Here is an 18877-nt window from a genome sequence, read left to right on the forward strand (position 1 = left end):
GAAACGTTGAAAAATTATATATGTCCTATTCAAGTGTACAGAACGATCTTCTTTACTTTTGGAAATCCCATTTTTGAATAATAAAAATATATGAAATAGTTAAATTCTTTTTGGACTCTTAGTGTGCCGGAGTTTTTTGTATATAGAAGTATTATCACAACCGGCAGAACATTTTCTACTTACCACACTAGGGGCCGCATGCGCAATAGTAAGTGTCCCAGATACCGGCAATAACACATTTCTCAAAGGGAAGCATAATAGCGACACAGCGCCATTACCGCTGATGACAGCAGCGGTCATTCAAAGCACGTGTTTGGGCGGAAATGAGGTAGGACGCTGTGCATATCTTGGAAACTATTTAAGTGGTAGTCTATTGTCCCGCATCTCACCCTACCATAGTCTGTGCCCACAACTAGGAGCATCGGACACGGGAGTTACCTTCCGACGCAGGGACTCCCTTCTTCAAAGAAAAAACATCCCACAATTCTTATACTCTTTTCCCCTGATGAATCTCCCCTATGGGAGACGAAACGCGTAGGGAAGGTTACATGGTCATGGTGGGTTCAACTTATTAGCCTGACTTGTCAGGGCGGGAGCAACACAGGGGCACGACTGGGGTAGTATAGAGACTATTTCCACCTCCCCCTCAAAACATACATGGATGCTCCCGCGAAGGAAACTACATATCTGGTGGGATAAAACCATTTTTTTTTATGGAGTACTGGTTACATGAGCACTAGTTTTGCACTTTATCACTTTTGTTGGTTGTATTATCCAATTGATCTTTTAGACTTTGTCCATTAAAGGTTATGTTTTAGTATATTATATATATATGTGAGATGTTCTCCTAGTGAGCTTGTATATTTGTTATCAGAGGACCTCTAGGGGTATCATATTTGGATACACCCTATATTTGGCTTATTTTGGGCCTCCCTTAAATGTGCCTGGAGTTGTGTGGCATTCATCATCCGATTCCGAAGGGCATTGTTCACAATGAAGCGGTCATTAGTGTGGGATATGGCCAAAGGATGTTCACTTTTCTGCCATTCTGGGACCCTTTCAGTCTCTCTGTATCGCTGTTGCAACCTGCTGATGACAGTCTGTGGCACTCTAAGCTCAGTGGCCACTTCCGTCTGAGAACATCTTGCCTGAAGCTTCGCAATGGCGAGGTACTGGTGATCAATTGTTAGGTGTCGTCTTGGTCTCATGACGGACTGTTTAACTACTAAGTCTAAGTGAACTCGAAATGTATTGGCCGTTTCATGGACCAAACACCTGTTGTGAATTTTGCCATCGAGCTCCTTGGAGAATAGCAAGTTATGCAAAAAATACTGAAATATTGAACAGTTGGAAGTGTGCATTCAAAAGTTTAAAGGTCACATTAAGTTTGGATGAAAAAGTTAGAATGCATGTTAAGTGTTTGGCTTACCGACTCCACAGCGCTGCTTGTAAAGAGGTAACCTGTCTGTATTTCATGCATCCCACTTTAGTTAAACCTGAATCTCCTGACAAGCTTCTGTTATGGTGACCATTTTAGAAAAAATAAATAAATAAAATGTACCACAAGCATTTTTTTCTTTTACCTTTTTTTTTTTTTTTTTTTTACCTCTTTCCATTTTCGGTATTAACAGAACATTTCAGGAGGATTTCTTACATGTGAATACGGTAGTTTGTACATTAAAATGTAGTATCTGTTTTCATAAAAATCCTGCTTTCCCTTTATGTAAAGGACGCAGCGGTATTGGCCATGAGGAGATGAAGAAGCGGAAAGCTGAGGAAAGTCTTGAAAACTTAAGACGAAAAATTCAGATGACCAAACAAGCTGAAGAGCGAGCAGCTGATGACTTTAGGTAGCCGTCCATGACATTTTCCACATGCAAAAGTATTGTATGAAAATATGTACTGTATGTTATTCCTTCTGTTTGCGAGTAAAATCACATTTAGGCTGTCCTCGCCACCAGAAGGCATTTTCCTAATGGAAGGTTTACAGATCTCTAGCAGGTAAAGGTAGGTGTGTGAAGAATGATGACCTATAGTATTAAAGACTTGTCTTGTTTTCCACTGAAGAGGTCATTTTTTTTGTCTTAGTTGAAAAACATCTGGATAAGGAAAATGCTAACATTATCAAGCCTAAAAAGTGACAAGGACTAAAAAAAAATAGCGGATAAATGGGGCCAAAGCCATAATGTATTTGGTGCAAACGTAAAAATTTCTATAAAAAAAAAAATACAAACTTATTCTTTAAAAAAAACGCAAAAGGATTACTAAATCTAGGACATCATGTTTGACACAGTTGTAAGTATTGTAATTCCACCCATGAGCCTAAAGGGTTTTCTCTAAGGGTACCGTCACACTGAAACGACGCTGCAGCGATACGACAACGATGTCGATCGCTGCAGCGTCGCTGTTTGGTCGCTGGAGAGCTGTCACACAGACAGCTCTCCAGCGACCAACGATGCAGAGGTCCCTGGGTAACCAGGGTAAACATCGGGTTACTAAACGCAGGGCCGCGCTTAGTAGCCCGATGTTTACCCTGGTTACCAGCGTAAACGTAAAAAAAACAAACATTACATACTTACATTCCGTGTCTGTCCTCCGGCGCTGTGCTTTCCTGCACTGTCAGCGCCGGTCAGCCGTAAAGCAGAGCGGTGACGTCACCGCTGTGCTTTCTGGCTGGCCGGCGCTGACACAGGATGCAGGAGGAGTGCAGAGAAGCAGAGCGCCGGGGACAGACAGCTGAAGGTAAGTATGTAATGTTTGGTTTTTTTACGTTTACACTGGTAACCAGGGTAAACATCGGGTTACTAAGCGCGGCCCTGTGCTTAGTAACCCGATGTTCACCCTGGTTACCAGTGAAGACATCGCTGAATCGGCGTCACACACGCCGATTCAGCGATGTCAGCGGGAGATCCAGCGACGAAATAAAGTTTCAGACGATCTGCTACGACGTACGATTCTCAGCGGGGTCCCTGATCGCAGTAGCGTGTCAGACACAGCGAGATCGTAACGATATCGCTGGAACGTCACGTATCGTGCTGTCCTAGCGATCAAAGTGCCACTGTGTGACGGTACCCTAAGAAATCCACATGAAGGCTTCTGACTAACTGGCAAATCTGTGCTGCCATTCATTATTTTGTGGCAGTGAATTTGACGTGGTTTACACTCCAATTTCGCTAGATAACAATGCAAGTGGACACACTTTATATGGGACCAATCCTCATTAGGACTCGCATCAGGTCAAACTGCTTCAGATTTTTGAGAAATACCTCCACGATGTTAAAAAAAAAAAAAAAAAAAAACCTGAAGTGAATATACTCTTTGTTAAAGGGAGGGTGCCGTGATTTTAGTTTTTGTATTAATAATTATTGATTATATAATCAATTATTTTTAATACAAAAGTAAATGTACTACTTTAATACTTATTTATTCATTTTTACTTTTGCCACTGGAGGCCGCCATTTTCATTAGTGTGGGTGTAAGTGTCTGGGCACGACACTTGCACACCTCACTTACGGCAGCCATGGGCATAGGAGCCAACAGTCGGGCTCCGACCGCTCCTCCTGCCTCTCAGCTGTGACTTGGGCACGCCCACTGGGCTGCTACGTCACAGCTGTGAGAGGAGATCGCGGCCATTTTGTTTTTTTCCTCTGTCATCGCACACACAGCTCAGTGTGTGCGATCATAGCAGGAGCTGCCAGGGAGAAGCTGCTGCTGGGAGCGAGGTTCAGGGTGAGTATCTGCAGCCAGGAGCTGTGATTGCAGCCTGTACTTAGTATTACAGCACAGGCTGCAATCACTGCTCACTGCCGACCTGTTCAGAGCAGAGCAGGGAGATCGTCACACTGCTCTGCCCTGAACATGACTCAGCACTTCCTGGGAGAGGACTGAAGGTAAGTACAGAGTTTTTATTTTCTTATGCATCTGCTACCTGTCCCTATATACCACTGCTACCTGCCCCTATATACCACTGCTACCTGCCCCTATATACCACTGCTACCTGCCCCTATATACCACTGCTACCTGCCCCTATATACCACTGCTACCTGCCCCTATATACCACTGCTACCTTACCCTATATACCACTGCTACCTGCCCCTATATACCACTGCTACCTGCCCCTATATACTACTGCTACCTGCTCCTATATACCACTGCTACCTGCCCCTATATACCACTGCTACCTGCTCCTATATACCACTGCTACCTGCCCCTATATACCACTGCTACCTGCCCCTATATACCACTGCTACCTGCTCCTATATACCACTGCTATCTGCTCCTATATACCACTGCTACCTGCTCCTATATACCACTGCTACCTGCCCCTATATACCACTGCTACCTGCTCCTATATACCACTACTACCAGCCCCTATATACCACTGCTACCTGCCCCTATATACCACTGCTACCTGCTCCTATATACCACTGCTACCTGCCCCTATATACCACTGCTACCTGCTCCTATATACCACTGCTACCAGCCCCTATATACCACTGCTACCAGCCCCTAAATACCACTGCTGCCTGCTCCTATATACCACTGCTGCCTGCCTCTATATACCACTGCTACCTGCCCCTATATACCACTGCTACCTGCTCCTATATACCACTGCTACCTGCCCCTATATACCACTGCTACCTGCTCCTATATACCACTGCTACCTGCCCCTATATACCACTGCTACCTGCTCCTATATACCACTGCTACCAGCCCCTATATACCACTGCTACCAGCCCCTAAATACCACTGCTACCTGCTCCTATATACCACTGCTGCCTGCCTCTATATACCACTGCTACCTGCCCCTATATACCACTGCTACCTGCTCCTATATACCACTGCTACCTGCTCCTATATACCACTGCTACCTGCTCCTATATACCACTGCTGCCTGCCTCTATATACCACTGCTACCTGCCCCTATATACCACTGCTACCTGCCCCTATATACCACTGCTACCTGCCCCTATATACCACTGCTACCTGCCCCTATATACCACTGCTACCTTACCCCATATACCACTGCTACCTGCCCCTATATACCACTGCTACCTGCCCCTATATACTACTGCTACCTGCTCCTATATACCACTGCTACCTGCCCCTATATACCACTTCTACCTGCTCCTATATACCACTGCTACCTGCCCCTATATACCACTGCTACCTGCCCCTATATACCACTGCTACCTGCCCCTATATACCACTGCTACCTGCTCCTATATACCACTGCTATCTGCTCCTATATACCACTGCTACCTGCTCCTATATACCACTGCTACCTGCCCCTATATACCACTGCTACCTGCTCCTATATACCACTACTACCAGCCCCTATATACCACTGCTACCTGCCCCTATATACCACTGCTACCTGCTCCTATATACCACTGCTACCTGCCCCTATATACCACTGCTACCTGCTCCTATATACCACTGCTACCAGCCCCTATATACCACTGCTACCAGCCCCTAAATACCACTGCTACCTGCTCCTATATACCACTGCTGCCTGCCTCTATATACCACTGCTACCTGCCCCTATATACCACTGCTACCTGCTCCTATATACCACTGCTACCTGCCCCTATATACCACTGCTACCTGCTCCTATATACCACTGCTACCTGCCCCTATATACCACTGCTACCTGCTCCTATATACCACTGCTACCAGCCCCTATATACCACTGCTACCAGCCCCTAAATACCACTGCTACCTGCTCCTATATACCACTGCTGCCTGCCTCTATATACCACTGCTACCTGCCCCTATATACCACTGCTACCTGCTCCTATATACCACTGCTACCTGCTCCTATATACCACTGCTACCTGCTCCTATATACCACTGCTGCCTGCCTCTATATACCACTGCTACCTGCCCCTATATACCACTGCTACCTGCCCCTATATACCACTGCTACCTGCCCCTATATACCACTGCTACCTGCCCTTATATACCACTGCTACCTGCCCCTATATACCACTGCTACCTGCTCCTATATACCACTTCCACCTGCCCCTATATACCACTGCTACCTGCTCCTATATAACACTGCTACCTGCTCCTATATACCACTGCTACCAGCCCCTATATACCACCTACCACTGCTACCAGCCTCTATATACCACCTACCACCGCTACCTGCCTCTATACCACTGCTACCTGCCTCTGTATACCACCGCTACCTGCCTCTGTATGCCACCTAACACTGCTGCCTGCCTCTATATACCATCTACCACTGCTGCCTGCCTCTGTATAGCACCGCTACCTGCTTCTGTATAGCACCGCTACCTGCCTCTGTATAGCACCGCTACCTGCCTCTGTATAGCACCGCCACCTGCCTCTGTATACCACCTACCACTGCTGCCTGCCTCTATATACCATCTACCACTGCTGCCTGCCTCTATATACCATCTAGCACTGCTGCCTGCCTCTATATACCATCTACCACTGCTACCTCTGTCCTGTGTAGCTAATCTAGTCCTGTGTAGCTAATCCTGTCCTGTGTACAGTATCACACAAGATAGGATTAGATACACGGCGCAGCACAGTATCACACAGGACAGGATTAGATACACGGCTCAGCAGTCAGTATCTAATCCTCTCCTATGCACTTCTCTCCCCCTGCGTGTCTTTCCCCATTGTGGTTTATTATTTTTGTTGTGGGAGATGAGGGAGTCGAGGATTATGCGTTCGGTATGGTATAAAAAAGATTAATAAAGGACTTTATTCTGGCCGAGTCTTTATTTACAATACATGTGAGATCTATGTGGCGGCATTATGGGTGATCTATATGGCGGTATTATGTGAGAAGCATATGGTGGTATGTGAGAACACTGGCGGTATTATGTGTGATCTATATGGTGGTATGTGAGAACACTGGCGGTATTATGTGTGATCTATATGGCGGTATTATGTGAGAACACTATGGCAGTATTATGTGTGATCTATATGGCGGTATGTGAGAACACTGGCAGTATTATGTGTGATCTATATGGCGGTATGTGAGAACACTGGCGGTATTATGTGTGATCTATATGGCGGTATGTGAGAACACTGGTGGTTTTATGTGTGATCTATATGGTGGTATTATGTGAGAACTGTATGACAGTATTGTGTGATCTATTTGATAGTATTGTGTGTGTGATCTATATGGCGGTATTATGTGAGAACACTATGGCAGTATTATCTTCAGAAAGCGGACCCATTCTATGGTGGTTCTGGCTGAGCACCTGTACGCGGGTCTGGGGTAATAGAGGGGACAGCGTGACCTCCAGTTAGGTGCAGTCAGGGGAAGGCTGGTGAGGCAGCTGAAGAGAGGGGTCTCATTTTTATCGTTACTATATGGCTACATTTCCTTCCCAGCGTCACCCCGTACTTTGCCTGTCGCCTCGCTTTCACTCATCGCCAGGACAGGATGGAGAAGACAGGATCTGAGGAGGGGAATGGGGTCTGCATGCAAAGTCTCGATCAGAACAGGCCATCAATCCGCAGAAATGTTTCCTGGATTTCTGTGGAGCAGACAGTCCATCCATGTGTATAAAAGACAGTGCTCTATGTACAATCCCTGGCTGCTCCGCGCACCAAACAGGGGGCCCCCATAGACCAGCACACTGCTCTCCTGAAATACTCTGTGCTGCTGTCACCCTGCTCCCTCCACCACATATCTCCCAGAATCCTTGCTGATTGCCATCCTCGGTGACTGTCTACTTGTCAGTATAAGGCTGCCTTCACACTATCATTATTTGGTTTGTATTTTACCTCAGTATTTGTAAGCCAAAACCAGGAGTGGGTGATAAATACAGAAGTGGTGCATATGTTTCTATTATACTTTTCCTCTATTTGTTCCACTCCTGGTTTTTGCTTACAAATACTGAGGTAAAATACTGACCAAATACTGATAGTGTGACGGCAGCCATACTCTGCAGTCACCAACAAAATGGCTGCTCACTGGGTTCCTGAATATCATCCTCTCTAATCCCTTAGCAAACACCCATAAGGGGAGGAGAGGAGACATCACACACGTCAGCAGACTCCGCCCATAATTACTGCAGTGCAGTAATGTGAGCTAGTTGTACACTAGGTTTTTCTGAAATTTCAGCAGCTGCTCCCCCTAGTGTTTAAAAGTGGAAATTCCAAAACTTTTCAAATTATTTTTCATATTTTACTAAATTATAAACAAATTATAATATTTTTTAAGAAAATGTAATCATTAATTCTTTACATTTTTACAATTTCTGAAAAAAAATTTTTTTGATGGCACCTTCCCTTTAAGGCATTTCATATGCTTATAATAAAATTGAAGTTGTAGTAAGCTGTCCCTGTTATAATAAATTCGCCACATTATTGCCCTTCCTTGTGTCAGACGGTTAAATCTGCCATTTTATTGCTGGTATAAAATGGTGCAAATAATTTTTAATGAATTGGTTGAGCTGTGGGAGAAAATAGTAAAAAGTTAAACTATGGTGTTGTGGTACAAATATAGTGTGCACTATAGTTTGCTTCTATTTTTAATAAAAAAATTGGTGACCCTGATTAATAAACTTTTCCGTAGCTGTAATATCCTGTCCTTACATAGGGCAGCATATTGGGCCAATAGATTCACTTAATCTGATAACTACACCAGCTGAAAGTTCCTGCTCCAGCAATCTAACAGGAGCAATTCTGGGCTCTTGTTGTTTGCCAGGGACCCTCTGGAGAAGGCAGAATCGATAATTAACTGCTTCTGTCTTCATTTTTGAGAATCTATGTAGTTATTTAGGTTGAGAAAAAAGACATGCATTCATCAAATTCAACCTTTTTCCGCAAGTCATACATTTTTTTATTGCTAGATTATTTATAACTCGCTATGCCATTTGTTGTGAGAAATGCATCTAGTCCATTTTTAAATACTGTTACAGTACGTGCCATTACTAAATCTTGCAGTAGGCCATTTCACAATCTGACTGCTCTAACTGTAAAGAGTCCCTTCCTATTTAGCTGCTTGCATCGCCTTTTGGTTGCGTTCACATTTTCAGTATTTGGTCAGAATTTCACATCAGTATTTGTAAGCCAAAATCAGCAGTAGGTAAAAAATACTTAATATAATATTATACTTTCCTCTGATTGTTCCATTCCTGATTTTGGCTTACAAATATTGATGTAGTATACTGACCAAATATTGACCGTGTGAGTGTGGCCTCCCTTCACACATAATGATTGACCCTGGTCCTTTGTAAGGTCTCTGGAAGGAATAAGTCAGTCTTTTGTATTGACCACACGCATTTCTACATATAAATGAGATCTCCATTGAGGCGTCTTTTTTTCTGAAGGAAACAAGCCCATCTTTTCCAACCTCTTATCATAGGAAAAGCCTTCTATCCCATATAATAATCTGACGGGTTCTAGCATACGAGATCAGCTCTGCCAGTGACTTCTATCAGTGTAATGAGCTGTTTTCCCCTGTATCTGGGGTTTCCATGGATGCTTATTGTTACATCGGAAAACAAATATGTTACCCAAAGACATCTCTTGGGGGACAAATTTTTGTAGAAAATCTGTATTTAAAACATTTTCAAAGAAATAAAAATAATACTAGAAAAAAGTCCCCACTGCAGAATAATTTTTTTTTATATATAAAATTACTTGCAAAAACAAACCTTCCAGCGGTGTCGCCACTCTCCCGGGGCTCTTGTGCGGTTATGACACGTGGTGCCCAATCAGCGCTGGCGTCACTATACCACCTTCGGAATCTGATAGGTGATTCATGCTGCCCGACCTACAGAGACAATGAATCTCAGTCCGGCTTAGTCTTTTCTCAATAAAATTCTGCGGTGTTACAGAGAAAACATAAATTTAAAAGCTGGGAACCATTTAGCTTGGTTTACTCGTTCAAGAGGAAGGTCCCCAAGGTCTTCACTCCATTCCGCTCCTCTTGAGTGACGGTATCTTCCCGATACACACATGGAGAGGCCTGTCTCCTTGAGTGGGGCATACAAAAGCCGCCGGGGACCTCCCTCATGGACTAGTCACCTGAGCTGCATGGTTCCCAACATTTAAATGTATGTTTTCTCTGAAACGCTGCATCATTACAGAGTAAAACTTACCTGATATGATGCAACTGCACTCTGTGGTTCGGGAAACATGAATTGTCAGGTTTGCTTTAAGACCCCTTGGGGCCTGGTCACTAGGGCCATGTGCACACGTTAAGTATTTGATCAGTATTTTACCTCAGTATTTGTAATCCAAAACCCGGAGTGGGTGATAAATATAGAAGTAGTGACGTGTTTCTATTATACTTTTCCTCTGATTGTTTCACTCTTGGTTTTGACTTTCAAATACTGAGGTAAAATACTGAATGTGTGAACACGGCCTGGAATCATACACAAGACTTTGTGCTGCAGATTCTTACATAATGTACGAGGATGGATATCGGTAATTGCTGTTTTATTGCGAAAGTTGCATGGATTAAATACCTAGTGAAGATTTTGAGCAAATGTCGCCATTATGCTAAATTTATGAAGTAAATAATTTGGCTCTTATGCTGATTATGGAGTATTTACTGTGTGCTGAGTAATGCACATTAACAAATGAATTATAATTCCCAGTTTCCGTGGTGTATAGTGCTGGGGCAAGATGAAAAACACTGGATTTATACACCCTGTGAAAAGCACAAAATTGGCTATAAAACCGGCCTGACGTTTGACAGTAAATGCATTGTTTATTTACCGAAGTGTCCCTGTGGTAAATTGCATGTGTGTGAGACGCCCAGACAATTCAAGGTGAGCCATTTAGAAGACTGAGGTAATAAAAGCTTCCAAAAAACTGATCTTCGTATCTCCCGTAGCAACAATCTTTTTCAATCCTGTCCCAGAATCAGTCAATGTGCCGCTCTGACAACGAAGACGAGGGATAAAAAACTGTGCACATTACACTTGTAGAAAATGCTGAGGTAACCGCAAAATAATTCTACAGTGTTTTACTACATTACTGTGGCCTTTTAACCCACCAGCAAAGAAAATCAACAGCCCAGCTCTTTTGTTTCAGCTTATCTGTGTCTTTGAGGGATTAAGTCACCAGGCTGATCATAAAAGTCTATCAATCATGTGTCTAGTAAATGTATCTGCACAGGCTTATGGAGGAGATAGGGATAATATATTACTGCAAGCATCATGTGCAAGAAATGCTCAGAAGACTAGAGGAAATAACACTTAAAATACTGCAGAATTTATACACATAGACAGTAATATCTAGGTTTTATATAGTCCAGATATATCCCGAGGGTACTATTCATGAATATGCATCAGGTTTATTAAAGGTGTATAATACTGTGAAAACTGATCACATATAGGGTGTATACAGTATGTATACTTACCCGATTACAAAACAACCTTTTTGTAGGTTTTTTGTTTCAGAATTTTTTTTCTGAATACTCTATTTAACTTCAGGAGCAGCTTTTTTTTTTTTATTAACCTTTCTAGTACTCCAGGTTGTCCAGAAATATATATGTTAACTATTTTATATTTTTTGCAAAGCAGTATCTACATAATGTTATTATATTCTATGATCTTGAACTATCCTGTAATTTTGTATGCACGTACGCCTGTCTTCTACTGCTTTAAAGGGGTATTCTTAGAATTGAATGTTTTCCCCTGTCCAAAGATTAGAGCAAGGGTGCAGACACAATGCCATACTGAACCAAAACAAAGGGCCCCAAAAATTTTTACATGAATACGTCACCAGAATCACCAACAGTACATTAACCCATTATCTACCAATGTCCTTTTTTTGGGACGCCTAATCTTTAGCTTCTAGCAACTAAGATTTTATAATTTTTATAACTAGGTCCAATTTTTTGTGTTCTGTTTGTAAAATGAATGTTTTCAAAATAGGAAATCATGTCATTGTCATTTTTAATTGAATATTGGGACGCCCTTTTCTGAAAAATCCGTACTTGTAAAAAATTTAATTTGGCAAGTAATGGGTTAATATATCACCAGAACCAAGTTTTGAGTATTTGACTAGGATTTGGAGAGTTTCTGCTCCAAAAAATTACTGTGAAAATACTCTAACTTATTTGAAGCAAAAATTGAGCAGAATCTCACCAAATCCTCATCAGAATCTCAAAACTCTTTAATTTTTGAGAATTATTTTTTTTTAAACAGTAGTTCGTATTCATTTTTCTAATATTAACATTAGAAAACAAAAGTCCAACAGTTATAATCAGACAGGTCTTTAAGAACAACTTTAAGAAGCTTCATAGGAAGGAAAAAAGGAGAGAGCTTCAAGAAAGAAAGAAGCATGACAAGATAAAATGTAAGTAAAGGTACCGTCACACATAACGATATCGTTAACGATATCGTTGCTTTTTGTGACGTAGCAACGATATCGTTAAGGAAATCGTTCTGTGTGACAGCGACCAACGATCAGGCCCCTGCTGGGAGATCGTTGGTCGCTGAGGAAAGTCCAGAACTTTATTTTGTCGCTGGATCTCCCGCTGACATCGCTGGATCGGCGTGTGTGACGCCGATCCAGCGATGTCTTCACTGGTAACCAGGGTAAATATCGGGTTACTAAGCGCAGGGCCGGGCTTAGTAACCCGATATTTACCCTGGTTACCAGCGTAAACGTTAAAAAAACAAACACTACATACTTACATTTCGTGTCTGTTTCCCGGCGCTCTGCTTCTCATAGTAACATACTAACATAGTTATTAAGGTTGAAGGAAGACTTTAAGTCCATCTTGTTCAACCCATAGCCTAACCTAACATGTTGATCCAGAGGAAGGCAAAAAAAAACCATGTGGCAAAGAGTAAGCTCCACATTGGGGAAAAAAATTCCTTCCCGACTCCACATACGGCAATCAGACTAGTTCCCTGGATCAACGCCCTATCAAGGAATCTAGTGTATATACCCTGTAACATTATACTTTTCCAGAAAGGTATCCAGTCCCCTCTTAAATTTAAGTAATGAATCACTCATTACAACATCATACGGCAGAGAGTTCCATAGTCTCACTGCTCTTACAGTAAAGAATCCACGTCTGTTATTATGCTTAAACCTTTTTTCCTCCAAACGCAGAGGATGCCCCCTTGTCCCTGTTTCAGGTCTATGATTAAAAAAATCATCAGAAAGGTCTTTGTACTGTCCCCTCATATATTTATACATTAAAATAAGATCACCCCTTAGTCTTCGTTTTTCCAAACTAAATAGCCCCAAGTGTAATAACCTATCTTGGTATTGCAGACCCCCCAGTCCTCTAATAACCTTGGTCGCTCTTCTCTGCACCCGCTCCAGTTCAGCTATGTCTTTCTTAAACACCGGAGACCAGAACTGTGCACAGTATTCTAAGTGTGGTCGAACTAGTGACTTGTATAGAGGTAAAATTATATTCTCCTCATGAGCATCTATGCCTCTTTTAATGCATCCCATTATTTTATTTGTCTTTGTAGCAGCTGCCTGACACTGGCCACTGAATATGAGTTTGTCATCCACCCATACACCCAGGTCTTTTTCATTGACGGTTTTGCCCAGAGTTTTAGAATTAAGCACATAATTATACATCTTATTACTTCTACCCAAGTGCATGACCTTACATTTATCCCCATTAAAGCTCATTTGCCATTTATCAGCCCAAGCTTCTAGTTTACATAAATCATCCTGTAATATAAAATTGTCCTCCTCTGTATTGATTACCCTGCAGAGTTTAGTGTCATCTGCAAATATTGAAATTCTACTCTGAATGCCCCCTACAAGGTCATTAATAAATATGTTAAAAAGAAGAGGGCCCAATACTGACCCCTGCGGTACCCCCACTGCTAACCGCTACCCAGTCCGAGTGTGCTCCATTAATAACCACCCTTTGTTTCCTATCCCTGAGCCAGCTCTCAACCCACTTGCACATATTTTCCCCTATCCCCATTATTCTCATTTTATGTATCAACCTTTTGTGTGGCACCGTATCAAAAGCTTTTGAAAAGTCCATATACACTACATCCACTGGGTTCCCTTGGTCCAATCCGGAACTTACCTCTTCACAGAAACTGATCAAATTAGTCTGACATGAACATGCACTGGCTGTGAGCGCCGGCCAGCCGGAAAGCACAGCGGTGACGTCACCGCTCTGCTTTCCGGCTGACCGGCGCTGACAGTGCAGAGGAAAGCAGAGCACCGGAGGACAGACACGGAAGGTAAGTATGTAGTGTTTGTTTTTTTACGTTTACGCTGGTAACCAGGGTAAACATCGGGTTACTAAGCGCGGCCCTGCGCTTAGTAACCCGATGTTTACCCTGGTTACCAGGGGACTTCGGGATCGTTGGTCGCTGGAGAGCTGTCTGTGTGACAGCTCTCCAGCGACCAAACAGCGACGCTGCAGCGATCGACATCGTTGTCGGTATCGCTGCAGCGTCGCTTAGGCTACGTTCACATTTGCGTTGTGCGCCGCTGCGTCGGCGACGCAACGCACAACGCAAATAAAAACGCACCAAAACGCATGCAAAAATGCTGCGTTTTGCGACGCATGCGTCGTTTTTTGCCGAAATTTGGACGCAAGAAAAATGCAACTTGTTGCCTTTTCTTGGCCCGACGCTTGCGGCAAAAAAAACGCATGCGTCGCACAACGCAGCACACAAAAACGCATGTGTCCCCCATGTTAAATATAGGGGCGCATGACGCATGCGTCGCCCGACGCAAACCTGACGCAAACACGCATAACGCTAATGTGAACGTAGCCTTAGTGTGACGGTACCTTTAGTGCTCTGCCCCATAAAATGACAAACCTCAATGCGTAGAAAAACAATAAGCTCTACATTTCATGTAGATATCTAAAGAGGTTATATTTGGCAACACTTTCATCAAGCTCCTTCCCAGAGTCTACAAACCAGAACTAAGCTATTGGACCACCATTATATATAAAGACAAGACACAAAGAGAGGAAGGGGAGGGAGGGCACATGGATCTGTAAAGGCATACTATCTAGCAATAATTTTTAGCCCAGTAATAGCCAGTAATAGCCCAAGGGAGTCCATACAGCTTCAAAGCTGTCCACTCTCGCTCCCATCAAAGCCGTCATATATTCCATCCTACGAATATCGGCCATTCTATTCAATAAACGTTGATGAGAAGGAAGGGAGTTCCACGTCCAATTGAGAGCAAACAAATATCTTGCTGCAGTTAAAATATGTAGCAGTAATCTAACTGAGTTCTTACCCAAGCCTTTAGGAGGAACGTTTAGCAAATAAGTAGCAGGGTCTAGGTCTACCTCTGTCCAAAAACCAAATATCTCTAGGCAAGACCAGAAGCCCACCGCTGAGCCGCAGCATCAACATAGATTTGAAATATGAGGGTTCAACCTGTGGAGAAGATCGGGAGTATGATGCCAAAACATCAGTATTTTATACTGATTTTCCAAGAGAGTGCAGCTGAAAGACTTGGCTGCCTTTTCCCGGATGCCCTGCCAGCATTGAGGTGACAACCCCCTCCCAAGAATAGACTCACATTTACTCATGTAAGGATGTTTTAACTTTTTCCCCCCCTGAGGGTAGTTGATAACCCTATAAATATCTGATATTAATCCTTGGTCGACGGGCCCCTTTTTGCATAGTCTTTCGAAATCAGTCGGCAAAGACACCTTCAAAGGGCCATAGAATAAGGAGGAAAGATGTCTAAGTTGCATAAACTGAAATAACTATTTGAAATTGGAAATTTAGACTTGATAGCGTCAAACGAAAGGACCTCCAGTGTGTCCCCAGTTTTGAGAATTTTTAAGCTTTTACATAGCCATTAATCATGTTTTGGATTGCGACGTGTCTACAAGATCAAAACCATCACCAGTAAATGAAGGCCGCGCCAAAACTACCATCAATACATGAGTGCAGCTCCAGAACCACTATCAGTACATGAATAAATCACCAAGCTTAGTACAGCGATCAATTGCAATGAAAGGTCAGCCCCATATACAGTTGTATCGCCTGAACCTACAACTCCCAGTATGTCTTTAAAGGGAACCTGTCACCCCCAAAATCGAAGGTGAGCTAAGCCCACCAGCATCAGGGGCTTATCTACAGCATTCTGTAATGCTGTAGATAAGCCCCCGATGTATCCTGAAAGATGAGAAAAAAAGGTTAGATTATACTCACCCAGGGGCGGTCCCGGTCTGCTTCTGGTCCGGCGTCGCGGTCCGGGGCCTCCCATCGTCTTACGATGATGTCCTCTTCTTGTATTCACGCTGCGGCACCGGCGCAGGCGTACTTTGTCTTCCCTGTTGAGGGCAGAGTAAAGTACTGCAGTGCACAGGCGCCTGGAAAGGTCAGAGAGGCCCGGCGCCTGCGCTCTGCAGTACTTTGCTCTGCCCTCAACAGAGCAGACAAAGTACGCCTGCACCGGAACCGCAGCGTGAATACAAGAAGAGGACATCATCGTAAGACGATGAGAGGCCCCAGACTGGACCGCGACTCCCATCGGACCAGAAGCGGACCGGGACCGCCCCTGGGTGCGTATAATCTAACCTCTTTTTCTCATCTTTCAAGATACATCAGGGGCTTATCTACAGCATTCCAGAATGCTGTAGATAAGCCCCTGATGCTGGTGGGCTTATCTCACCTTCAATTTTGGGGGTGACAGGTTCCCTTTAACAATGGCAAAGAAATACTGGGAATTGTTAAGTCGTCATCAGAATGAGGAACATACAGGGACCACAGTATTGTTTAGACTCGGGTAGTATCAAAAATAAACATTTACACCCAGGTACGTTTTGTAGGTGACATCTTCTCTTATTGAAGTTGTTCCCATCCCTTTTATCACCATGTAACACAGGTGCCATGATGAGATTTCATTCCCAGAGCTAGTCCCTGCAGACTTCTTTCTTCTGTCTTCAGCAGCACTATCTGACACGGTGGCCTTTAAAAATAAAAGTATCATTACACTGCCCCATATGTAAAAATATTTCCCATGCGGCACCCTTGAATAAATAATTGCCTGCAGTTTCTGCTCAAAATATCCCTCCCATGCACACTGCCCCTCTGCAAAATATCCCCCCCTGCACACTGCCCCGCTCCAAAATATCCCCCTGCACACTGTTCCTCTGCAAAATATCCTTGACGCACACTTCTCCTCTGAAAAATATCCCCCATACACTGCCCCTCTGCATAAAATGCCCCCATACTGAACCCCTCCAAAATATTCCCCCAAAAGACACTACCCCCACCACCTTTCACAATTGCCATTTCCCATTATGTACCCTCACTGTAACCTTTAAACCCTCCCCTCTCATCCACAATAATAATGCTTTTGATTTTCAGCTCCTCCATGCAGTGCTTACTATTGGCCTCGCCGTCTCTTCTTCACTACGTTGCTTCGGGGCCGAGGTGCCGTCGGCAGCGTGCTGACCTCATCACACCTCTGCACGTGTAGGCTGGCACTGACAGGCAGTCCATTGACTCCATCCCGGCACCACAGTGTTCAAATATATTTGCACCTGAAAGATGGGCTGCACAACATCCTTCAGCGGGCCATGTGTTGTGTGGGCCTACATTAGAGGCTAATCCACTGATCAATGAGGGTCTGACTGCTGGAACCCCCATCCTACAATGTTCTGCTATTTCTGGATATCTCAGAGCTCCATTCTTGGGATAATTGAGTGCTCCAGCAGTTGGATCCAGTAATATCAGTATCTTCTCCTATCCTAACGTATTCAATTCTGGGAATTGCCCTTAATCCACATCAAACGCTGGCAAATACCAAGGCACAATATAGAAGAGTAAAGCATTATTCTGGTCTTTGGGCTCTATGAACCTTCAGACTTCATGCAGATCTTGCCATATTTTCCTCTGAATTTAGCACATGTAAGGAACAGCCAGTTGGAGGTTTGGATTTTCTACACAGTAGAGTAGCTGCAGACGAGCATATCAGAAATTGTCCAATTGTTTGTGTGATCCGTTTTCATACAACTACATAAAAATTGTTGATGATCAAATACAGTTTCCTAGGTTTAGAATAGAAAAATATTTAGAATTGAATCCTCAGTGGTTGATACCTTTTAATGGCTAGGCTAGCCATTAAAAGTTATCAACCACTGAGGACTCTCAATTCTAACCATTTGTCTATCTACTGGCTAACACGGTAAAAAGATATTTGCCTTTTCTGTATCAAAATGTAGGTTTATAATAGAAATGTGTTCTTAAAAGTCAGATGACACTTGGATGTTCTGTGAGGGATCTCTCTTTTTTTTTTTTTTTTTTTACGAACTATTGACTGGAATGGGTGAGTTTCACCCAAAACTCGGAGAAAAGTAGTGCATTCTGTGAATTTTTTTCTGACGGACTGTTGGACCGAGAAAAAAAATTGTTCATCTGAACAGCACTATTGAATAACATGTTAGGGGCACATGTCAACTGTTCAAATCGGCTGACATGTGCCAGTAAAGATGTGGGCTCATTGCTGGAGCCCACATCAAAGGGAGAGAGACGACATGCGCCGTACATGTACGGCGCATGTTGTGAAGGGGTTAAGGGCTTTTTCCACCAGAGGAAGTGCTAAATTATGCCAAATTTCCAAACTGTTAGGGGTGGCATCAGAAATCTCAGCTATGACTAATTAACCTTAATGTTTAAAGAGAAATATCCCTGTATATATCCACTTGGCAATGGTACCTATGGTAGATAGTAATATTTGAGTGTAAATTTACTGTTTTTCACCTTAAATTCAAGGTTGAGGATGAGAAGTAAGAAAGAGGAGCAGAAGCTGGAAGGTGACCTTAGGAGAAGCCAAAGAGCGTGCCTGCAGCTAGATGAGCAGAAGGTAAGCTAATGGCTGTAGCAATGGTAATTGCTTTCCTCAAAATCCACATGATAGAAATGTACATGTGAATAATTAGAGAGATGTCACTAAATTG

The 18877-nt window shown here is 43.3% G+C and overlaps 1 protein-coding gene across 1 annotated transcript in view; it reads left to right on the forward strand.

The window, feature by feature from the left end:
- Window positions 1-18877, forward strand: part of GPATCH11 (G-patch domain containing 11) — a 57175-nt gene that overhangs the window by 26625 nt on the left and 11673 nt on the right. The window contains exons 4-5 of the mRNA XM_069769099.1: window positions 1730-1850; window positions 18693-18783. Of these exons, the coding sequence (XP_069625200.1) occupies window positions 1730-1850; window positions 18693-18783 (212 nt within the window). The remainder of the gene's footprint in view (window positions 1-1729; window positions 1851-18692; window positions 18784-18877) is intronic.

Source organism: Ranitomeya imitator, chromosome 5 (assembly GCF_032444005.1).
Source record: "Ranitomeya imitator isolate aRanImi1 chromosome 5, aRanImi1.pri, whole genome shotgun sequence".
NCBI lineage: Eukaryota > Metazoa > Chordata > Amphibia > Anura > Dendrobatidae > Ranitomeya > Ranitomeya imitator.